General features: G+C 36.8%; 1 protein-coding gene across 1 annotated transcript in view; it reads left to right on the forward strand.

The window, feature by feature from the left end:
- The window catches only part of FAM117B (family with sequence similarity 117 member B), a 94,830-nt gene extending 69,855 nt beyond the window's left edge, over positions 1 to 24,975 (forward strand). Inside the window, exons 5-8 of the mRNA XM_086719301.1 lie at positions 10,777 to 10,920; positions 12,235 to 12,460; positions 14,488 to 14,608; positions 21,078 to 24,975. Of these exons, the coding sequence (XP_086575427.1) occupies positions 10,777 to 10,920; positions 12,235 to 12,460; positions 14,488 to 14,608; positions 21,078 to 21,396 (810 nt within the window). The 3' untranslated portion in view covers positions 21,397 to 24,975. The remainder of the gene's footprint in view (positions 1 to 10,776; positions 10,921 to 12,234; positions 12,461 to 14,487; positions 14,609 to 21,077) is intronic.
- Positions 24,976 to 25,605: the final 630 nt, after the last annotated feature.

The following is a 25,605-nucleotide window of genomic DNA, read 5'->3' on the forward strand; positions in this document are numbered from 1 at the left end:
AATTAAAAACCAAACTCCTTCACTCTCAAAAGTGAAGCTTCATAGGTGAATTTATAGGTAGCTTTACAGGTGAATTTGCCAACCTTTTACTCCCTCTAATTTATCCATTAATAATTTGTAATGTATTTCTAAGAGATAGAGCCACTTTTTATTTCCACTCATATTTTTATTCCTAAGTAGAATGAGGATTAAGGTTGAACTTTATTGAATTAAGTGATAGATTTTAGGAGTTTATCAGTTTTTGAAGTGATTTAAAAAAATTATTTATTTTGACAGAGAGAGAGAAAGAGAGTGCATGTGGAGAAGAGGGAGAGTGAGAATCCCAAGCAGGTTCCATGCTGTTAGCGAAGAGCCCGATGTAGGACTCAATCCCACAAACTGTGAGATCATGACCTGAACCAAAATCAAAAGTTAGATTCTTAGCTGACTGAGTCACCAGGTGCCTGTGAAGTGACTTTTTTAAAGTTGCATTAAAATCAGCAATTAAAGTAGTAAATTATCGGGGCGCCTGGGTGGCGCAGTCGGTTAAGCGTCTGACTTCAGCCAGGTCACGATCTCGCGGTCCGTGAGTTCGAGCCCCGCGTCAGGCTCTGGGCTGATGGCTCGGAGCCTGGAGCCTGTTTCCGATTCTGTGTCTCCCTCTCTCTCTGCCCCTCCCCCGTTCATGCTCTGTCTCTCTCTGTCCCAAAAAAAAATAAATAAAAACGTTGAAAAAAAAAAAATTTTAAAGTAGTAAATTATCCAGAATTTTCTTTTTTTTCCCCCCCTTGTAAGTTGAATTTGCTTAATATTATTGGAGGTTGCACAAAGTTCATGTTTAACTTGAAAACCTCTCTTTTCAGAGAAGATAAGGACTAGAAAATAGGGTAACTTGAAAAATAAATTTATGTAATTTGAGTTTTGTACACTTGGCACACCAAACATCTTGACTACTTGACTTTTTTTTTTTTCTGAGTGTTAATAGCCAACCAGAGATCAAACACATGCATCATGATAACTACAACAGTGGTATTCGTGTTTAATTGAAACTTTCATACTATTAGCATGAAAATACTAAGTTATGGGTATGGCTTAGTTTTAGTAGGTTCTCTCTCTAGTGGAGAAAAGTACCACTTAGAGATTGTGTACTTTTGAGACGTTGCTCTGTCTGCACAATATCTATCCTATGGCTCATACTGTAGTACTCATTAGGGGATACAATGATAAATGAAATATTGGGGCTTGCACCCCACCTAGTCTCAGATAGATATAAGTAAACAGTTATTACACAGTGTGATGAATGTGTTGATAGTGTTTGGCAGAGTTTTACACTGTTATAGAAGGGGTATTTATCCTTGGATTGGTTCTGGAGCCATCTATAAAGGCCTCTCAGAGAATGTGGTATCTAGGTGGATACCTGAAAGCTGATTTAGTCATTCTTCTAGAGGTGGAAGAAATAGTGGCTCCAGGTAGGAGTAATAGTAAGAGGTTAGGCTAGAGAGTTAAATAGCAGCCAGATCTGAAAGTCTTCATGTCTCAGTTGTTAAGAAGTTTGGACTTTGTCCTAGAGGCACCCCAGAACTATTTTTTTTTAACACAGGGGATTGGTTTTAGAGTGGTCATTATGAGTTCAGAGTAGAGAATGAATTTGGAAGAGGACAAGATTAGAGGCAGGAAAACCATTTAAGAATAGGGTTTGTAATCCAGGTAAGAAATGACAGTGGTCTAAAATAAGATAGGAGCTATGGAGTTGGAGAGAATGGCCAAACCTGAATGATATTTAGAAAGTAATAATTAATAATTGAAGTCTATTAAGTGCTTACTATATGGCAAACACTTTATTTAGCTTTTGTATGTATTACTAGCACTTAATCCTCATCTTTGAGGTAAGGCTTATTACTATTGAGGCCCAGAGAATTTAGGTTTTTTTGTCCTAGGTCATATGAATCTAGGTTAGAGCTAGTATTCTAACCCCCAGGCAATTTGACTTCAGAGTCTGAATTTTTTAAACTATGTTAGCTGATGATTGATGAGATGGTAACAATGGAGAGATAGGAGTAAAAGGGTAATGCCAATTCTAGCCTTTAAAACATGACTTTTAAAAATATATCCTTCAAGGAGCGGTGGCTCAGTGGGTTAAGCGCCTGACTTCAGCTCAGGTCATGATCTCACAGTTCATGAATTCAAGCCCTGAGTCAGGCTGTATGCTGACAGTTTGGAACCTGGAGCCTATGTCTCGGTCTCTCTCCGCCCCTTCCCTGTTCGTGCTCTGTCTCTCTCTCTCTCTCTCCCTCTCTCTCTCTCAAACAAACATTAAAATAAATATATATATATATATATATATATATATATATATATATATATCCATTAACCTCACACCCATGTACAAAAGTGATTTAAAATGGATCAAAGGCCTAAATGGAAGAGTTAAAACTAAAAGTTCTTAGATGAGAATATAGGCATAAATGTAGGGTTAGATTAGGCAATGGTTTGTTAGATACGACACCAAAAGCACAAGCAACAAAAGAAAAAAAGTAGGTAAATTGGATTTTATAAACATTGAAAACTTTTGTGCTTTAAAGGACACCACCAAAAAAGTGAAAATACAACCAACAAAATAGAAGGCACTTACAAGTCACATTATTTGATAAAGCACTTGCATCTGGAATATATAAAGAACTCTTGTGGCTCAGTAATAAAAAGGTAACCCAATGGGCAAAGGATCAGGGCGCCTGGGTGGCTCAGTCCGTTAAGCATCCGACTTCAGCTCAGGTCATGATCTTGTGGTTCGTGGGTTCAAGCCCCATGTCAGGCTCTGTACTCAGCTTGGAGCCTGGAACCTGCTTCAGATTCTGTGTCTCCCCCTCTCTCTCTCTGTTCCTCCCTTGCTCACACTGTGTGTCTCTCTCTCAAAAATAAAGATTAAAAAAAATTATTTTTTAATGGGCAAAGGATCTTAATAGAGAGTTCTCCAAAGGAGATATACAAATAGCCACTATGCACGTGAACAAGATGCTAACCATCATTCCCGACCATAGGGAAATGCAGTAAAAAATTCCAATGAGGTACTACTTTATACTCATAAGGATGGCTAAAAAAGAAAAGGTAGCTAAGTGTTAGGATGTGGAGACATTAGAACGCTTGCCTATCTTTTGCTGATAGGAATGTAAAGTGCAGCCACTTTGGAAAATAGTCTGGCAGTTTCTCAAAAGGCTAAACATTAGGGTTACCATATGACTCAGTGCTTTCTCTCCACAGTATGTATCTGAGAGAATTGAAAACATATGTTCACATAAAAACTTGTACACAAATACATGTTCATAGCAACATGGTTCACAAAATTTGGAAACACCCCAGATGTTCATCAGCCAATGAATGGATAAATAACATGTAGTATATCCATACGATGGAATATTATTCATTCATGAAAAGGGAGTACTGATATGTGCCACAGTATGGAGGAACCTTGAAAACATTATGCTAAGTGAAAGAAGCCAAATACAAAAAGACACATATTATATGATTCCACTAAAATGTCCAGAATAGGCAGACCTGTAGAGACAGATTATAGATTGGTGGTTGCCAATTGCTGGCAGAGCAATTGGCTCCAGCCAATTGCTGGAGGGTTTTGGTTTTTTTTTTGTTTTTTTTTTTTAATTTTTTTTTTTTTCAAACGTTTATTTATTTTTGGGACAGAGAGAGACAGAGCATGAACGGGGGAGGGGCAGAGAGAGAGGGAGACACAGAATCGGAAACAGGCTCCAGGCTCTGAGCCATCAGCCCAGAGCCTGACGCGGGGCTCGAACTCATGGACCGCGAGATCGTGACCTGGCTGAAGTCGGACGCTTAACCGACTGTGCCACCCAGGCGCCCCTGTTTTTTTTTTGTTTTTTTTTTAATTAGTGTGCTTCTAAAATTTATTATAATGGTTGTACAACTCTGTTTAGTAATCATTAAAACAAAAGTTGTATGCTTTAATTGGGTGAGTGGTAGGTATTGTGAATTTCAATAAGCTCTTATAAAAAATATCTACTAACATTGAATACAGATATATAAAATACAAATTTAATTGTCTGGAAATAACAGATTAGATGGTAAAAACCAAAAAGTAAACCAGGAGGTCATATAACAGTATAGAAAATAAGTACAGGTGCTCTGAGGTCAGACTCTAGGTTAGATATGATTCTGCCACTTGTTAACTGTATGAGGTTCATCAGGTTCTTTGCATTATAATATTACCTATTGTGTTGTTCTAAGGTTTAAATGGGATAGAATATTATAAAACACTTAATGCAATTCTTGGCACTTGATAATTGCTCAGTAAATCTTAGGTCATTTGAGGTAGGATCTAGTATAAAAGAAGTAAACCAGTTGGGTTTTTTACCAGGCTTTTCTGCCAATTTAATATCAAACTTATTTTTTTTTTTTTTTAATTTTTTTTTCAACGTTTATTTATTTTTGGGACCGAGAGACACAGAGCATGAACGGGGGAGGGGCAGAGAGAGAGGAAGACACAGAATCGGAAACAGGCTCCAGGCTCTGAGCCATCAGCCCAGAGCCTGACGCGGGGCTCGAACTCACGGACCGCGAGATCGTGACCTGGCTGAAGTCGGACGCTTAACCGACTGCGCCACCCAGGCGCCCCAATATCAAACTTATTTTTAAAGCTTTTATGTTATCTTTTTAAATTTTGGGCTATATTTTATTTTCATTATTATTTTTTAAAGCAATCTCTGTACCCAACATGGGGCTCAAACTCACAACCCCAGGGTCAAGAGTCACATACTCTACTAACTGAGCCAGCCAGGTGGCCCAAGTTTTTATCATTAAAAGTATTTGTATATGGGGTGCCTTGGTGCTTAAGCATCCAACTCTTGATTTGGCCCAAGTCATGATCTCAGGGTCATGAGGTTGAGCCCTGCATCAGGCTCTGTGCTGAAAGTTTGGAGCCTGCTTGGGATTCTCTCTCTCCCCATCCCTGCCCCTCCCCCCCACACATACACGTGCACTCTGTCTCTCAAAAGAAACCTTTTTTTAAAAAAGCTTCCCAGAAGCAGATTATTAAAAAAAAGTATTTATATGCTTATCACAGAAATTTTAGAAATGAAAAAATATCAAATAGAAAAATATTTTAGGGACACCTGGGTAACTCAGTTGGTTAAGCATCCGACTCTTGATTTAGGCTCAGGTCATGATCTAACGATTTGTGAGATTGAACCCTGTGTTGGGCTCCTTGCTGACAGCATGGAGCTTGCTTGGGATTCTCTCTCTCCCTCTCTCTCTTTCCCTTTCTCTCTCAAAGTAAATAAATAAATATTTGTTAAAGAAAAATTATATCATAAAAGTGTTATTAAAATAAATAGAAAAAAAGCATCGAGTCTCATTCTGAAGATAATTTTCTTTTTTCCTTTGTGTTCCTTTTTGAGATCATACCATATCTTATTTTTTATATTGCTTTTTTTCTATTTAACATGGAAAAATATTTATGTTATTACAACTGCTTCAGGAACATTTTTAATATTTCCAATTCTATAGAGCATTTCTCAAATATTTGCCATTTAGTTGGGTCCAGTGTGTGCTTAAAGCTTTTTCTGCATTTTTCCTTTTCTGGTGATAGATTTTCCATTATTTGGTTAGGAAATCTGAATGTTTTAGGGGAGTGATCTTTGAACTTTCTCTTTTTTTGGGGGTGTGGGGGGGAGGGCACAAGTGGAGGAGGTACAAAGGAAGAGAGAGAGAATCTTCAGGCTGCACACTCAGCGTGGAGTCCAACACAGGGCTTGATCTCAGGACTTCATGTGAGATCATGACCTGAGCCGAAATCAGGACTTGGATGCTTAACCAACTGAATCATCCAGGGGTCCCTCTTTGATTTTTCTCTTGATAGACTTTCCAAGTTATTAAAATGTTTTCTTTGTATTTCATGATATGTAGATTACTTCTAGGGAAATTCCTTTAGTATTCCTTAACAATCAGGGGAACAGTATTGCTCTTCTGATGGTAGTATAGTCTACAACCACTAGTTAACAAAAGGTCTTTTCCTTGGGCTTACAATGGATTTATTATAGTTAGAAAAGAATTCACACATACTTTTTTGAGTGGTTCTTTGGGGGGTGATTATTTGTTATGAAGAATAAATTCTGGCAAGTTTCTTAGAATCTTTCACATGTCTCTGGTTTCCAAAATTGACAAAGCCTTTAGATGCTTATAATGTCATATTTTTAAGGAGTATTTCAAGAAATACTCCCATTAGAAAATATACCCAACACATTTCAGAATTGTTTGGGGATTAGAATTAGATGTTAGTAACAGGAGAATGGGAGATGCCAGCATCTTCACAGCCACATAAACTACTTTAGAGGTGAGAATTAAAAAATCATGCAGGTGTTTTCTGTTTGTTTTAGCCTCAAGCAAGAAAGCCCTCCCGTAGGATTTTCTTATTTCTTCGTATGAGCTGGGAACACTATAGTTTTGTAGTACCCTATGAGGGTTTGAGAGCAAAGTGATAGTGAAGAAGAAAAGGAAAAAACTGGGGTGCCTAGGAGGCTCAGTCAGTTAAGTGTCCAAATTCGTCTCACCTTGTGATCTTGCAGTTTCTGAGTTCAAGCCCTGTATTAGACTCTCTACTGTCAGCACAGAGCCCACTTTAGAAACTTTGTCCCCCTCTCTCTCTGCTCCTCTCCTGCTCTCTCTTTCCTTCTCTCTCAAAAATAAACATTAAAAAAAAAAGGAAAGGAAAAAACCTATTTTCATCTGAGGAATGAAGGGCATTGCACTTTAAAAATAAAAATTGCTGCTCTGCACTAGAATCTTGATATGGCAGTCTAGGACATGATTGGTATTCTTAAATTTTTAAAGATTTTACCACTTAGAAATCAAAAGAGTAGGTACTTCCGCTGCGTCCTTTATTAGAGAGTATAACTGCAGCTTAAAAGATCTAAGAGATGGATACCAGATGAGAGGACAGAACTACATTTATGTCGACAGAGCAGGAGGCATCAAGGGCATGTGGAGGCTCCAAATCAAAAGCTCTTAAGATAGGAAAGGGTTTTTTTCTGATTCATTCTAATTTTTTTTTTTTTTTTTTTTTTTTTTTTTTTTACCATTCCAAACATCAGTTTTCCCATCTCTTTTGTTATATTAGGCTCATATTTGTTACATTCTGGCACATATTTCTCTCAGAGGTCTCTGTTGAATTACTGAACAGATCTTTTTCTATTTTTTTTCCTTTGAAAATTTAACTCTGTATTTCTTTTCCCTATTCAGCTACTGCTTCAGTGGGTATTCTTCCCATCTTTCCTGACTGTTGTACACAGTCTTATCCCCACACTTTGAAACAGGTATTTAAGTTATAGTGTAGATTCATCTTAGAAGATTCAGTATTGGCCAAACCTCTAGGTCATCTTTCTTGGCAGACTCTCAGTTTTTAGGCAGAATTTGATCTTTAAATGGTAATGTACATGGACATATGAAGAATGAAAATGGAAAACTAAAACTTTAACGTGCTGGTTCATCTCCTTAAAACACTTAATTGATAGAAAAATATCTGCTTTGAAGAAAAAGAAACAAAAGTTGAGAAGATAGAGGAGATCCTTGTTTTTGACATTTCCAAAGGACAGATCTTAGGAGAGATAGATTTTACCTTAGTACAGTGAAGAAATTTTAATATTTGAGAGCTGTCTGAAGATGACCTCTCAGTTAGTATGATAAACCACTTACACTTGCATAGACTGATTTATATTTAGAAACAAATTTTGTTACAGAACCTATTCTATAGATATGGGAAAAATAAATTACATGCACATGCACATAAAATTCCTTGAGTCCTTGAAATTTGAAGCATGAAAATTTAAGTATAATAATTTTTTTAATTTTTAGATATTTTAGAGTATAGCTTATGTAAGGAATGTGTGTTTAATGAGGAAAATCCCTGACAACTTTAGTGGATTATCATATAACTAGTTTATTTAATTATAGTTGAACCTTCGCTTTGTTTACCTAAAATGCTGTGTTGACCTTAGGGAACTGGCAGTTTTCTGTTCCTTATTTTCTTTCCTTTGCTTTAATTAGACTAAACTGTTGATAAATACTTGCTGCTGTTTAGATTATATTTGAGAAAAACTTCTTACCAGATGTGTAGAGTATGACTTCTTTGCTACCTTGAAAAGCATTAACCAGTACTGTCAGTTATTACACTGGCAGGTTTCTCTGTATGTGCATTTCCCAACATAACAGCCAGAAACTTTAAGCTTTCTGTTCTTAAGATATTTATGGTTATAAAATCCAGAAAGGTCAGCCTTTTCTAACAACCTTGTCAGAGCATCCTCCTCTTCTAGTCTCCTTCATTTCTGTAACTTAACAGTTACAAACCAAATGAATGTCTGAAAGCAGCCTGAAAATGGCATCCAGTGCAAGCTGTTGTTTGTTTTGTGACATTTAGAAGAGAAAATTAAGCTCAGAGTTGAGTTTGTTATATATATACTAACTCCTGAGATTTTTCTTAGTCTGTACCAGTTCTCTGCCATTGTTTCCTGACACAGGATGAGTCCAAGTATAGGTAGGATGAGTGCGTGACAGAAATGTTCTAATATGCTCTCAACTCCATGCTCATGAGCTGTAGATTTCTTTTAACCCTTTACTGCTTTAGTCTGAGTCTGTTTCTTGTCACCTCACTATTTCTTTTCTTATATTAGACCAGGGCCTCATCCTTATGTAACCTCAAAATTTACTTCCTTACAGCTCCTTTCTCCAAATAATAGCCACTTTGGGGTTAGAACTTCAGTGTATGAAATTTGAAAGGGGACACAGACATTCACTTCATAGTACAAGCCTTGTTGAATAAGCATCATGTCTGTTCTAGGCTCTCTTTTGAAAAGTGGCAATAAGGAGATGGATAAGCGGCAGCACTTCCTCATTGCTTACTGTTGGGCCCCAGAGTCTTACTTTTCTCACATGTAACAGGGGAACCACTGCAGCCCACCTCAGAGAATGGTCTTGAAAACAAAGTGAGAGGGCATGTGGTATCTGGCCCACACTGGATGGATGCTCAGTAAACAGTAGCTACGATTTTTATTTTGTGTTTTCCCTATTATGTATTTGATTCTTAAAATAATTTCTTGTCCTTTCACATTCTTTTTCAAATATCATTGTCTTCTAATAATGTCTTCTGATTTCCCCCCTTTAATTCCTCTGTTTCCCAATCTTCTCCTCATACCCTCAAGCTTCTCATATTATCTATTCCCTTTTCACTTCCATCTTTTCTTTCTGTCCACTCCAGATTGAAACTTCCCTTTAGCTTTTTTCTCACAAATTTTCCAAGGATGGAAATTTGCCTTTTCCAAGGATTGTTGATGTATTATGCTTATTTCTTTTTTTTTTTTTTTAATTTTTTTTTAACGTTTATTTTTGAGACAGAGAGAGACAGAGCATGAACGGGGGAGGGGCAGAGAGAGAGGGAGACACAGAATTGGAAGCAGCCTCCAGGCTCTGAGCCATCAGCCCAGAGTCCGACGCAGGGCTCGAACTCACCGTGAGATCATGACCTGAGCTGAAGTTGGACGCTTAACCTACTGAGCCACCCAGGCACCCCTGTATTATGCTTATTTCTAAAAAAATCTTACTTATAAAGGTGAGCAGGAATAAAAGAGGAGAAATATAGCTTTAACACTGAGTTCTATATCACAGAACAGGGATATATCCATTGAATGGAAACTAGTGATGATTGGAGGCCCTGTTACCTTTGTCTCCTTGCCCACCTTCCCCTGAAAGAGAGGTTTTTCAAAGAAACCCCTCTAAATGAAGGGTGGGTTAATCACATTTCTTTACTAGACTGCAAGACGATATACAAGATGATCTTCTGGCACACTGTTGCTGTTAACTTTAGCAGATACCTTTACAATTCTTATTCATATTTTACTTTGAGTATCTTGTCAGGAAACCGTGTAATATCCTTTAATTATATATAATCAGTTATTTCTTTTCAAAAGCAATAATGTGCCAGTGGAAAAAGAAGAATATGAATTATATAATTTTCTTAACAAAATGTAATAAAATAATTACAGTGAAAGTATAAATAAATTTCATAGGGAAATTATTCTTATTTCTACAATCTTGCTATTATATGTGGACTTTGACACTGATTTTGTTTTTCTAACCAAAATGTGTACATATTTTTTGATAAATTGCCTTATAAAAATTCCTTTCCTCGAGTATAGGTAATTGTGGCACTAGAGGACTTTTACGTTGTCTAAAATCTGAACTCTGAGGGCACCTGGGTGGCTCAGTCGGTTAAGCATCTTCGGCTCAGGTCATGATCTCACAGTTTGTGAGTTTGAGCCCCATGTTAGGCTCTGCCCTGACAGCTCAGAGCCTGGAGCCTGCTTTGGATTCTGTGCCTCCGTCTCTCTGCCCCTCCCCCATTCACACTCTGTGTCTCTGTGTTTCTCTCTCTCAAAAAATAAAAAACAACATCAAAATCTGAATTCAGTTATAGTCATAAAAAAATTTCTGAGATAGACATTCTTTTAGTATTTTCCTTTATACCTCCTCTCTTTACAGTCCCTCATGGGTGTGAATTAACTTCTGAAATTCTACCTTGATTGGGATTTTGGCTTTAAATTATATTTTGTGTTTATCAAGGAGCATGTTTGGTTACTCATAACTTTTTGTGAGGCCTCTAAACTTAATTTTGATATATTTTAGAGTTATTCATGTCAACTAAAAGTATGCTTCAAACTAAAGAATTGAAAGGTGGTGAATTAAAGCCCTTTTCTCCCTTCTCCACCACTTTTTCTTCAGGCTCCTGTTCCAAAGAGTGCACTTATTCCAGTAATTCCCATCACCAAATCAACAGGTTCCCGGTTCCGAAATAGTGTGGAAGGATTGAATCAGGAGATTGAAATAATAATTAAAGAGACTGGGGAAAAGGAAGAACAACTTATAGTAAGTAATCTTGTATCTTAAAATTGTCCTTCCACATTAACTGTTCGATTTATTTTAAAAATTACAATTTCATTTTCCATATGTACTTAGGTCTCTTTCCTCTCATTGAAAGAGAATGAAAATTTATCTCTTTTGAAAAATTTTGACCTTGGCAAGTTAATGAAAAGTTTTAATTTCCTTGCATCTCATAGAGACAACTGATAATGACTTAAATTTGGATCCTTGAACAGAAACTGCTTTTTGCTTATCTTTAAAGATCACTAGATAGGTATACACTTCTCATTTGTTACAACTCCATGTAGCATAAGTTTAGATTAAAACTTGTTGGGGAGGGAGGGATAGGACTTTAGAAACTTTATAAGCATGAATCTACCTGTTCCTTATTGTTTGTGAGTTATTGTTTGGTTGACTTTATCATCATGAAGTACACTTCTGTTTACCTATTATCCTCATAAGACATAAGAATGATTCATCTATAAAACACAGAAAGTTTCCTGTTTATATTGAAAAGCATGTTACAGAGTATATTTAAGCTTTCATTCTTCAGTGAAAGAGGAATTGGGGGGTTTGCAGTATTATTTTTATTGATGCTTAAGATCTTCTCCCTGATATTAAAGGTTGGTTAAGCTTAGAGAAAACACAATCCCCCCACACCCTCTTGTCCATACTGTATGATGGGAGTAACTCCCTGATATAATAAAGATAAATGAACTAAAGGTGTACCAGGGAGCTGGTTTTCCTGCTAAGTGAGCCACGCAAGCTTTCCTTTTAATGTTCTCCTTGATGTTCCCCTATAATTAGCATTGCTACCATTAATCTTTCCCTCATTTAGGAAGGTTTCTTTGGAAAAACTCTTTCAGGGGGAAGTGGGCAGAGGGAGAAGGTAACAGGACCTGTCATCAAGTATCACTAGTTCACACAATGGATAAACTTTTCTTCTAATATAGAACCTGGTGTTACACCTAGATTTCTCCTCATTTACCATGGCAATTCTTCACGATTTAAAAAATATTTACTACAAGATAACTAATTCATTGCAGTTTATCATTCATCAAGCACTGGCCATCTGTCATATACCAAACCCTGCGAATACAGAGTCTTTGCATATGCTGCTCAGTGTTTAGTAGGGCAGTCATATTAGATAGGGATGTCACTAATGGAGCAGCACAAAGGTGTTTTTCCTGCTAGACCTAGTAGGGCATTTCTGATCTGTGAGTGATCTGGAACAATAGGGGAAGGTTGATATTGGGTGCATTTCTGGTGAGTTTCAAAATCAGTGATAAATATATGTATGTTTAAAAATTTTTATAACAGCCACAAGATATTCCAGATGGCCATCGTGCACCTCCCCCCCTCGTACAGAGAAGCAGCAGCACACGCAGCATCGACACGCAGACCCCTGGTGGGGCAGACAGGGGAAGCAACAACAGCAGCCGCTCTCAGTCTGTGTCCCCCACATCCTTCCTCACCATCTCAAATGAAGGTAGCGAAGAGAGCCCTTGTTCAGCTGATGACCTGCTTGTTGATCCCAGGGATAAAGGTACAATGAAGGAGGAATTTGTTGCCAGATGATAAATGAACACCAGCTATTTTATCATTCATTCTATTCATTTTCTAGTAGAACACACACACTTAAAGCTACTAAGGTAATTACTTTGACATACGTTCATAACATAGATTTTTAAAAATTAAAGTATACAACAGTAGGTTTTACCGTGGTGCTCAAGAGATGGTCTTGTTGGGTGGGTGTATGGGCATTTATTTTTGTACCTTTTTTTTTTTTTTCCTTATCTCTACTTGTTAATTCAAGTCTCTTATTACTGAGAAACATTCTTTTTGGTATAAATGAACATTGGTCCTGAAAAAGCACTTTGTTTTCTCTCACCTTAGTTGTCTTGTTTTTACTACCTTACTATTTTTAATTGAACTTGAAACCTTCAAATTAGTGTTTGTTTTTTTTAAGAATCTCATTTTGTGAAATTTCAAACAAGAATTAGGCTGATTTATGTCAATGCAAAATGAGTATTGAAGGCAAGCCTACAGTAAAAGGTTGGAGGGCTTCCTTATAGTATTGAACTACTTGTGCAACTTAAAAATAACTTGGAGACATAAGCTATTTGAATATTAATTTCTAATGTTCTTACCTTTTAAAACAACTATGACCTTTCTTCTGTCTCTATCAGGGCAATATTTTGTTAGCCTAACCCAAGTTACTGTGTGTACTTGAGAGCAATAATATATTTGTAAATTCTGCAGCTCAGTTCAGCAGTCATTTATTTAGAAGCTATTAATCACAGTGTGTTGAATGTTCCTAAAATGTTACAGTTGGCTATTACTATCAATTCCCTAAATTATTGAGACTGTAACAAGTGCAAAGAACATAAGATTTCCCAAAGAAGTCAATTAAAGCCATAAGCAATTGTAAATGTTACTATTTGGACCCATTTTGCCAGCTTCTAGGTTAAGTAATATATAGTTATTCTAGGCAAACACCCTGGAGCAATTAAATTACAACCCCTGGGGGTGTAGAATACAGGTACTGAGAGTGTTTGATGCTCCCAGGTGACTCCAGTGTGCATCTAAATCTGAAACTGAATTAAATCTTTTGGTTGGGCCGTGTGTTTCTTATCAGGAATCTGCATTTTAACTACTATCTGTACTTTTAGAATTAAAAGGAGTGGTGAGTGTAAACCATTTAGCATGGCTCCTGGTACTCAGGGCTCATACTTTCTACTTTTACTTCAGTAATAAGTAGTAGGGACCTCATGGATTTTGTGTAATGCTATATTTGACTTTAAGACAAAGTTTTTTTTTTTTAAGAAATTTCTTTTATAAGAAAATAGAACCACAGTGCTACTGCCAGCAAAAAATTTATAGCTTAGTTGACACAAACTGAAAGTTTTAGAACACTTAGGTAACATATCAAGAATTTTTAAAGTATAAACTGAGGACATCAACATTGAACAGGAATACCAGAGTAAAGAAGCATTCACTTTGATGAGGTTAATTTGAAAGGATTTCAAAACTTTGAGCTAGACTTTGAAAGAAGTTTTGGCACATGAACAGAGATGGACCTCTTAGGTATGGAGACGTTCATAGGCCCGAGGAAGTCTTTGGTGTATAGTGCACAGATGGCTCCTAACTAAGTGGAGCAGAGATTGTAACCAGAGGAGCATGAGAGTGAGTGATAGGCAACCAGTGAAGAGCCACCTCAGTTGCATGTACTGGGAAGCAAGGAAATGGCATATGAGTCTCTGCTGGGTGTATAAGAAATAAGGGGGCAAGATAGATCAGTATTCAGTGCCGTGGATTAAGTGATACAGGATTAAGCTGTAGTACTTGTAAGTGGAAAAGAAAAATTTTTTGTTTTATGGATTTAACAAACATTTAATTATCTCCTCTTTACCTGGTATTGTATTAGATCTTGGGGGATGATGTTGATGATAAAACACTGTTCCTACCCTCAAGTAGTTCATGGTGTGGGGGAATGTCATGAACAATTCAATTTAGTATGACTGCATTTATGTGGTAGTGTTTGTTAGTAATCCAGCGTGCCATTTTTTGCAGAGAATGGGAACAACTCTCCTTTGCCCAAATATGCAACTTCACCAAAACCTAACAACAGTTATATGTTCAAAAGGGAGCCTCCTGAGGGCTGTGAAAGGGTCAAAGTCTTTGAGGAATGCTCGTAAGTACCCCTCAAATAACTTTTCATGTGAGAATTTTCTTTTTTTTTCTTTCAATATATGAAATTTATTGTCAAATTGGTTTCCATACAACACCCAGTGCTCATCCCAAAAGGTGCCCTCCTCAGTACCCATCACCCACCCTCCCCTCCCTCCCACCCCCCATCAACCCTCAGTTTGTTCTCAGTTTTTAAGAGTCCATATGAGAATTTTCAAATAAGTTGAAGAATAGTACAGTGATCACCCATGTATCCACAGCGTAGACTCTAGTTAACATTATGTTATATGTGCTTTGTGTGTGGTGGTGGTAGTTTTTGCTAAAGTGTTTGGAAGTAAGTTGCAGACATCATTACACTTAAGTACAATTTAATATTGTTTCCTAAAAGTAACCATAGTACTCCTATATAACTACAGTACCATTATCACATCAAACGAAATTAACAGTAATGCTTTAATATCAACTGATACCCAGTTGTTTTTCACATTTCCTCTGTTGTCTCCAGTGTGTCATCTGTGGCTGTTACTTTTGAACCTGTATACAGTCAACATCACACATTGAATTTAGCGGTATATTTATTCAAGGTGGACCATGGCTCTCACCTAGTATGTCTTCCTTCTTTTAAGGGTTGAATTCCCTTCAGTTTTTATGTACTTTTGGTCTCTAATTCTTTAAAAATTATTAGAAATATTTTGTCTGCCAGTATAGGAAACAGAATTCTGTTACTATTATAGTAACAGACTCCTGTTCCTGTGATAAAGCTAACATAAGAAGCAGGCAGGATTTTAAGCAGTATCTAGTACTATTGGTATGTGATCTCTTCTATTTCGGTTGGCTGGTACTTTAGTCAAGCGCTGCAATTTTAGACTCAGAGTCTCAAAAGGTATTGTAGCCTTCATATTTTCATGGCTTCTTGCTTTGTGAGTGATGGCTATAGGATGGTTGGTGTGTGTGAGATAGCAAATTAGGTGATGAACATTATTTGGGGATGTGCTGGTAGTTCTTAGCCCTCACCTTCCAGTCTCACTATGGCTGCATGTATAAGAGTCAGCCTTCTGGCTTTTTCTCACTTATGAAACCTGGAACACAGTGTGAAGATTGTCCAACCTTGTCTGACTCAATGTAATTTATCTTTTTCCCCCATTATGAACATCTTGGAATTATTTTGGAATATGGAATCCTTTTGTTCCTCTGTATGCTTCTCCTGTCACTGCTTCCTTTATTCTAAATTCTGAATAATTTTGCCACACAAAGAGCATTGTTTTTGAATCCCCTTAATTTCTATGCTAGGAAATCCCAGCTCTCAGTCTCCTATCTGCTTTTGTGACAGTAATTGAAAACTCTGTTTTAGCAACTGCTATGTCACTGTCATTCTAAAAGCTTGACTGTAGCAAATTGAAAATTTAAGTAGAATTCTCCAGATCTGTTTCATGGACTTCCTGAATCATAATCGTCTGGAGTAGTAGTTGAAACTGCAGATTCCCAGGCCCCATCCTAGGCCTAATACATAAATGTGGAGATAGGACCTGGACTATACATCTCTGACAAATACCTCATATTTTTTATGCCCAATTTGCAGATGCTGGCTTAGACTTTCCCATGAGAGTTCTTAAGGGATGCCTGGGTGACTCAGTTCGTTAAATGTCTGACTTTCGATTTCGGCTCAGGTCACAATCTCATGGTGCATCAGTTTGAGCCCCACGTTGGACTCTGCACTGACACTCTTTTGATGCCCCTTCCCCACTCACACTCTCTCTGTCTCAAAAATAAACATGAAAGAAAGAAAGAGAGAGAGAGAAATGAAGGAAGAAAGAAAAAAAATGAAGGAAGAAAGAGAAAGGAAAGGAAGGAGGGAGGGAGGGAGGGAATCATTCTAGGGCCGCCTGGGTGGCTCAATTAGTTAAACCTCTGAATCTTTGTTTTGGCTCAGGTCATGATCTCATAATTCATGAATTCAAGCTCTGCATCAGGCTCTGAGCTAATAGGGTAGAACCTGTTTGGGATTCTCTCTGCCCTTCCCCTACTTGCACATGCACTTTCTCTCTCTCAAGATAAACTTAATACAATGATCCCATTTTTTTTTTTTTTTAATTTTTTAAGTAAAAATCAAATGGTCTAAGTGGACATTTTTGGAGTTGAGCTCTTTGATTTACTCATTGAGATTTGCCCAAATGCAGAGAAATTGTTGGTTGGCTCAAAAGTAGTTTGAATTTCTGTAATAAATGACTTTGTGTGAATATTTGTTATGTAGGTTGGTGTCCTGTGGTATCTGCCTTAATCTCTTGGATTTGGAAGTTTTCTCAGGACTTAATGTCTGAGTTATGTATATACTGCTACATTATTTGTGTCTACAGGGAGGGAAGAGTATGTGTGCGTATATGGATAGATAGATGGATCAAAGAAATAGAAGATAAACCCTGACATGTTACATGTTTTATGGCACATGCATCTGTTATTAGAAGGTAAACTTGCGGGACACCTGGGTGGCTCAGTCGGTTAATCGTCCGACTTCAGCTCAGGTCATGATCTCATAGTTTGTGGGTTCAGGCCCTGCGTTGGGCTCTATGCTGACAGCTTGGAACCTGGAGCCTGCTTCGGATTCTGTGTCTCCCTCTTTCTCTGCCCCTCCCCTGCTCACGCTGTCTCTTCTTTGTCTCTGAAAAATAAATAAATGTTAAAAAAAAAAATTTTAAAAAAAGAAGGGTAAACTTGCTCTTTTTATAGTGTACATAGTTTGTTACAAATTATACTGATACAAAGGATGTCTAGCATTTTTAAGCATTTTCATTATGTACCAAAACAAAAATTAATAGCAGTAACCCAAGAGTGGATTTCTTAGAGGTAATTTTAACTTTTTTATCAATAAAACAAATTACTCAAAATCTAAAAAAATTCATCTCTTTTGCACTACCTCTGTCAAAATGAGAGCAAAATCCACTGGGCACACTAGCAACAAACAAATATAGATTATTGGTCCAAATTAAAAGTTTTGAGGGGCGCCTGGGTGGCGCAGTCGGTTAAGCGTCCGACTTCAGCCAGGTCACGATCTCGCGGTCTGTGAGTTCGAGCCCCGCGTCAGGCTCTGGGCTGATGGCTCGGAGCCTGGAGCCTGTTTCCGATTCTGTGTCTCCCTCTCTCTCTGCCCCTCCCCCGTTCATGCTCTGTCTCTCTCTGTCCCAAAAATAAATAAACGTTGAAAAAAAAAAAAATTTAAAAAAAAAAAAAGTTTTGAGTTTATTTAATCATTGTTTGAGGAATACTCCTCTTTAACTCTTGGTTTGAAGGAAGTAACTCTGATAGGAACTGGAGATTGGAGTGGGGTGAGGCTTGATCTCTGGTTTCTAGAAATGTATGTTTATTTACCTGAATGCAAATAGGTGGTTGTATTTAGACCAGAATTTATACCAGATTTTGTATTTCTTTCGGTCTCTATATTCTTTGTGTTATAGCACGTACCATAGCCATGTCGTCTGCACTTTTTCCTTTTTTAAAGGAAGTCTAATATGTTTCTTCTGCCAAACTAATGAATTCTTTGGCCTTAGTTACCTTAGACTCCTAAGTATTTTGGCCTTTTTGTGGTATAGAAGTATTTTAAAAAATATAACATGATCCTCCCTCTCTCCCTTCTTCCAATTATAAGTAACTCGGACCCAGCATTTTCTTTGCTGATAATTAATTCCTGCATTAAAAAAAAATTACATAAGGCTTTTAAAACAGATAGGAAAGAATTCCTTGCATCAGTATAAGAATATCTATAATTATTATCCAGCCTATCCCATCAGTTTCTCAGAAAGTCAGCTTGTAAACAGTTATATCTATTTTGAGACACAATTTTTTTGGAATAATCCTTAAGGAAAAATAAAAATTTTAAATTAGTTCTGAGATTTTTTTGTTTTTTTGTTTTTATAGTTACTAAGTTGAAGCTTTGAAGTTGTATTAGTACTTGCAGCTTCTATTAGCATAGGTATAGGTCATGTGTGCCAGGAGTGGATAATCTGTTTCTTGGTTAATAATTAAGCTCCTAGAAAAATGTTAGAGGTCAGGAGTGATTCCTCTTGGTAGGTTGGGGTGGCGGCTGGAAGAGGGGACAAAGGAAGGTGTTTTGTTTTTTTGTGTGTTTTTTTTTGTTCGGTGGGGGAAGTTGGTGCTTCCACCTTCAAAAGAAAATTCAAGCATAATTTAATAATAGAAATCTAACCTCAGCTTCCTATCTTCTTTAAGGAATTGAAAACCATACTCTCACATAGTAAAAATAGGGCAGTGTGTGCTCTTCTTACCTCTCATCTACCCAGATACACTTGTGGTCCTAAAATTACTTGATGTTTCCATTGTATATAAGAAAGAAGACTGCACAAGTAAAACATCAATTAAATTATTTCTTTGTTCTTAAATTATTGTATTTATCAAAGCTGTCCTTGGGTAGTATTCACTATTAATAAAATCTGCCTATCAAAAGCATTGTCTGCTTGGAGGTTTTTCTTTTCCTTTTTTTTTTTTTTTTTGGCACATTCCCCAGGACTGTTGCTTATTAATTTTTTAAGACCCAGCTCAGATGTTACTTCCCTTGTAAGCCTTCTTCCTACAAAATTCTCCCTCTTCCTCTGCCACAGGTTATCCACTCCCTTGTGCTACCTTTAAACCCCTTTACAAGTCATTTTTATCTTGTCAGACCTCTTACAGGACTTCTTGAGCTTTTTTGTACTGTGAACACCTTTGGCAGTCTGGCAAAGATTAGGGATGCTTTGAAGTAATTTGTAACTTCTCTGAATAATGTTTTTATTATTTGTTTTTTTTAATTTTTAAAAAATGTTTTTATTTTTATTTTTGAGACAGAGACAGAGCATGAGCAGGGGAGAGGCAGAGAGAGGGGGAGACACAGAATCTGAAGCAGCTCCAGGCTCTGAGCTGTCAGCACAGAACCTGATGCAGGGCTCGAACTCACAGAGTGTGAGATCATGACCCGAGCCGAAGTCGGATGCTCAATCAACAGCCACCCAGGCGCCCCATTTGTTTTTTGTTTTTTGTTTTAAGTTTATTTATTTTGAGAGAGAGCGCGCAGTCAGGGTAGGGGCAGAGAGAGAGAGGGAGAAAGAGAATCCACGCTGTCATTGCAGAGCCTGATGTAGGGCTTGAACTCCCAAACTGTGAGATCATGACCTGAACCAAAACCAAGAGTCAGACTCCCAACTGACTGAGCCACCCAGGTGCCCCTGATAATGTTTTTAAATGCATAAAACATGTAAGATTACAAATGAGATTAATTATGTTGAGATACAGTCCTATTCCCAGCATCTCCCTCCCCCCACGAACTACATATTTAGTCTGTCTCCTTGTAGATGGTTTCATTTTTGGATCCCCAGAATCTGGTGCAGACTTGGCGCACTTAAATTTTAATTTTTTAAATTTCATTAGGAGAGATGAGAATCGTACTTTCATCATATGATCATATTACGTTGTTCCATCTGAATCTTGATATATTTAGGTTCTCCCACCGTTATTTCTTTTTAATTTTTAAAAAAAAAATTTTTTTTTAACGTTTTATTTATTTTTGAGACAGAGAGAGACAGAGCATGAATGGGGGAGGGGCAGAGAGAGAGGGAGACACAGAATCTGAAACAGGCTCCAGGCTCTGAGCCATCAGCCCAGAGCCCGACGCAGGGCTCGAACTCACGGACCGTGAGATTGTGACCTGAGCTGAAGTTGGACACTTAACTGACTGAGCCACCCAGGAGCCCCAATTTCTTTTTAATTTTGTGGCATTTCCATGTTACTTTAACAGTTGAATTTTTTAATATCTTTATTTTCACAAAATATCAGTAATACTTAGTATCTTTTTCCAACCATTTGGGTGAGTTTTCAGGAGCCCCTGGGGACAGGAAGGGACAATGAATAATTTGATTTTGATTTTATATTTCCATTATGTTTCTCAGAAAACCCTCATGGTTAACTAAAAAAATTGTTCCAAAGAGATTTTTAAGCACACTTGAAAACTCATGCCCACTGAAGTTGAGTCACACAGGGGTGGAATTTAGCAAAAGATGGACATTGTATGTCGTTAATTTACTTGCTTTCTCCCTTCAAAATAGTACAGGTTTTGGAAAAAATGTAGTGGAACATATTTTTGTTTTTTAACATCTAGAATTTCTTTTGCTTTAGGAAATTCTTTATTCATAATGGCTGTCTTAAATCTTCATTGAGATACAGTTGGTTGTCAGCCTGAGTCACCTGAATGCTGCAGGGGGCTCTCCAGGGAACTGAAAGCAGCAGAGATGAATGATGTACTTCTGGCATTCTAAGATACTTATTTTGAATTAGGTGTCTAATTCCACTTTGGCCCATAACATTTGGAGCTTTTGACATAACTTGAGTTTTATATTCCTTTCATTATCTATAAGTTATCTGTTTAGAAAAAAAAAAAATTACTTCCAGTGTTCTGTGACTTAAAATTACTGGGTTGTCTGTTCTATGCCTAGGCCAAAGCAGCTTCACGAAATCCCAGCCTTTTACTGTCCTGACAAAAACAAGGTGAATTTCATTCCTAAAAGTGGTTCTGCCTTCTGCCTCGTCAGCATCCTCAAGCCACTCCTTCCCACACCAGATCTTACTCTCAAGGGCTCTGGGCACAGTCTGACAGTTACCACTGGTATGACAACCACTCTGCTGCAGCCTATTGCTGTGGCCTCCCTGTCTACAAACACAGAGCAAGACCGGGTCTCTCGAGGAACAAGTACAGTCATGCCATCGGCCTCTCTACTTCCACCACCAGAGCCAATTGAAGAAGCTGAAGGATAGGTCACAAGACTGTGTGGCCATTTTTCTGGGCAACTGAGAACCTCCTCAGATCATTTCATTGTGATGGCATCGCGCACTCCCAGTCGGCTGTGATGTGCTCCCACTTCCCATGGTGATGTGTCACAGTATGACTTCTGGAAGAAAGCAGCGCCCTCTGATGGCTTTGCTCACTCATGAAGGCCAGCCCTCGTTGCTTAGCCTGCTTTTTCTGAAAGCACTGATTGAAACAAAAAAGGTCTCATTCTTTACTTTTGGAGGGCCAATATCACATTGTTTTTTGTTTTCAAATTAAACTTCTTTAAAAACAAAAACAAAAAATTGATCCCTGCAAACATAATTCCTGAAGGGAGACGTGAATGATGCTGCAAGAACCATCTTTTATATGAAAATGACTATTTTATAATACCAATGTTACATTTTCTGAAACGTAGCAGACAGGATGTTCAAAGATTCTTTGGTGGCCTCTTGTTTCTTGTTTCCCTTTCTAGATGTGTGCTTTTCTCAGCTGTTTTCAGCTTTGGGACCAAAGGGATTGTTGACATTTTCCCAGCAATCTTAATCTCATGACTATGTTCTTCTCCCAAACAAGAATTGATAGGTAAATGCATTGAACAAATATATAACCAGAGATAAAAAGCAATACTAAATAATAGTACATTATGTGATTTATGTTTTTGGATGTCAGAAGTTTGTGCTTTGGGTGAAATACTTGTAAAACTGTTGTTTTCTTCACTACTCCTGTACACATTTCACCATGTGGTCAGAAAAATTATAGTCTGGAGACAAGTGCTTTAATACTTTCTCACCCATTGTTGGAACTTGGTTTAAAAGTCAGTGAGCCAGAAGGAAACTACCCAGTGTTGATTGCTAGCTAGGAGTAAGGAACCCCTTTGGTTTTCTGCAAAATATTTTATCACATGCTCTCCCTTTATCATCACTGTATCATAGTTCCAAGAGGTCCTAAAATGGCTGTGCATGGATTTCCTCCTTTGCTTTTGTGATGTTGTTGTCTCGTGGATTTGGTCAGGATTAGTAGTTTGCCAGGAGTGTAATCCATTGAATAGCAATCCGTAGTCACAGAATCTTGTGACTGACATTTTCTTTATGGTGGTTGGCACTGAGATATGTTGCTTACAGGTTTTGCTAGTTTTCTCTCCAGCATTCCACACAGTGCGGAAGACAGGCAAAGAGAGCTTTGGAGCATATAAACAACAGGATTCTTTGAAAAATCCATACAGTTTTGGATTTAGGCTCATCTTAATCACTGCCAATATCACATGACAACACTATTTCATGTTTGTGTATGTGGTAGTGAAATTAAGGAGCAGCTCTTTTTAAAAATGAGTTCCAGCAAACACTGTTGATAAAAAGCATCCTTCTAAGACCTTCATATACTACCTATGATGCAATAATTTAATATTCCTATACATATAGGGAGAAAAAAATTTTAATACTTGTAAAAGGAATACAGTTTAGAGGGTTAATACGTCAATTTGTTCAGACATGTACCATCAAAGAAAACTTAGTGGTAGCAATAAATCTGAAAGGACTTCTTATACTCATGCACCTTTAAAACATCTGAGTATTTAAAATTATGCCCTGTGAAGTTTAAAATGGCGATGTATTTATACAGATTAGATAAATTCAAACATTTGAATAAGTCTGTCCAGTTTCACTTGGTAACACTGATAAATTTTGGTACCTTCTCCATACAAAACTAATTTGCTTGGAATTAGTGCTTTGTGGCTTCTAAATTAGTAAAACTCAGTTATTCAGGGTCTGTATTTTCTGGTTGGTTGGTTTTTTTGAGAACCTTGATTCTTTGCCTTATATGTTATGTCTTTTGACTTAACCATTTCACCACTGAAAACTGCTCTATCAAAAGTACAGAAGAAAAGCTGAAACTCCTCAGGTGAGTTGGTATGAATGGTAAGAGGAAGAAGTTAAAAACAAGTTTTTAAAAAAATCCTCAGTTTGTAGATTACTTGAATTCCATTAAATCAGTGTTCTTTTCCTTACTTTACACTTACTTCTGTCCATTCCTATAAATCACAAGGGCATTTTACAACTAAAATGCCACTTTATAAACAATCTTTCTCTTTGTTGTGCATGTTTGTATAATTGACATCTTTCTATAGCGTTTCATATATCCTTTATCTAAAGTAATTTAAAACCAGAATGGGAGAACAGGTTTAAGAGTTATTAGTTACAGAGTCTTATAAGTAGAACTTTTAATGTTTGGTTGTAAGGAGAATGTGAATTTGCAGGTAAATGCATTGTATAGTAACCAAACATACCCCTTGGGTTTGGGAGAAATAGAGCCTGAGGTTTGAAAGAATAAAAAAGGTACAAGGTACAGACAACTCAACTGCCAGTGCCAAAGGGCTAATTTTTAAGCATATGAGCTTTATTGCAGTCTTTAAAAATATTAACCATAGGTCCCATTCAGCTCTTGCTTAACCCTTAGTTCAGATGGCTGATTTTTTTTAAATGGACCTACTCCCAATAGAATATTTTCTAAAATTACATTCCATGATTATCTTGTGTTTCTGTAGAAAACTATACAGAAGATAAGTTAGAATAGCTTCAGTGGGAATATAATTTAAATTTTTTTAAGTTTTAAATAAATTTACTTCCATTGCAGTAAAAGAAATAGCATATATATTTCCGTAAAAGTATTCTCTGGTTATTTACTTTGTCTTAAGTTATTTTTTACTCTTGATTTTTTTCCTTGTGATGATAAAAACATAAAATTTATTGTTTCTGATCATGACTAAGTCTTACTACTTGTCGTGGCTTTTGTTAGCAATTATATTTTTAAAATATCTGTTTTGTCTCTGGTTAATATGGTGAGCATGGATGCCAAAATTATTTCTTAACTAGAATCTTCATTTTGTTTAAAATACTTCTTACACTTATGAGAGGCCAGATCAGCCTTTTGGAACGTGTTATTGCTAACTGTGGAATAACTGGCAACAAGAAAGGCTCTCCCCCCCCCCCCCATTTTTTTCTTTTAAATGGTTGGCTTTTACTGGAAAAGATATTTTAAAAAAGTGGCAGAACTTACAGCCTTCTGTATGTCCAAGATTAGGACTGGGTTGTCAAGATTTTCTTTTGTTAAAGGAAATAAAAGAAAAATTGACATTACTGAATTTAGTTCACTGTTCTAAACTTAAGATTCATTCCTTAATGCTTGGAATTTTGATGTCTCAAAATCAGACCAGTGGAAGTGCTGAATTTGCATTTAAAAAGCTAAGAATACTTCGCACTTTAAAGTTTAACTCTGCTTAAATTAACAATAAGTAGAGCAGCCCTGAACAATACTTTGTTTAAAAAATCCTGTTGAATATAATTTATGTTTTTTTAAAGTCTGTATCTTTCATCTGTTTTAAGCTGTGTAAATCTTTTTAAAATGCAATTTTTTAAAATTTTGTTTTTCTAACAAAAATCTCCCAATAAACAGCATTTCCAATGGTGATAAATATTGTTATTATGTACTTATGTATTCCCTGTATCTGAACACTTATTGCTGCCTCACAAGAAAATAGAACATTTATGTTAAAAATAAAGTCTGTTCTTCTTGAGAATTTTTTTCTATGTGCTTTTATGAATGTTGCCTCAATTCAGATTTTCTTTTCAGACACATGTACCCTGAAGTAATTTACAAATAGAATATTCTTTCTCACAAATGTATAGGAAAATGAGTGTGTTAAGTAGCAGGACATATAGTATTACCAGTTATTATTACTTCCTGACTATTTCTTTACTTGCTCTAGAACTTAAAGTACCTGATATTTGTGGTAAGTGGTAAGCACACTGAAAGATAATGCATGTTTATAAGTAATTCCATACTTCATAGTTTGTTAGAGATTTAGCTGAGACAGTCACTGAATTTTATCCTGAAGTACATATAGAGGATTCTTTTCTTTTTGTTTTGGTATTTTATTCTTTCTAAATCAGCTATGTTCTTCCTTTGATACAGTGGTTTATACGTGCAAGATAGTTGTTTAGGTTCAGAGATTTAATCTGTATGCACAGAACAGAACTAGTCAGATATGTCCCAGTGAAGGCTGCAGACCTAGAAAGCACCTAGGAAGCACCTAGAAAGCAGGGACACCATTTAAATGAAGTAAAAAAGTTACCACAGCAGTCGGTCATGAAAAGTCATCTAATTACATCGTAAAAAATTTTTTAAATTATTTCTGGGGG

This window comes from Puma concolor, chromosome C1, assembly GCF_028749965.1.
Source record: "Puma concolor isolate L17-30 chromosome C1, mPumCon1.1.hap2, whole genome shotgun sequence".
Classification (NCBI taxonomy): Eukaryota; Metazoa; Chordata; class Mammalia; order Carnivora; family Felidae; genus Puma; species Puma concolor.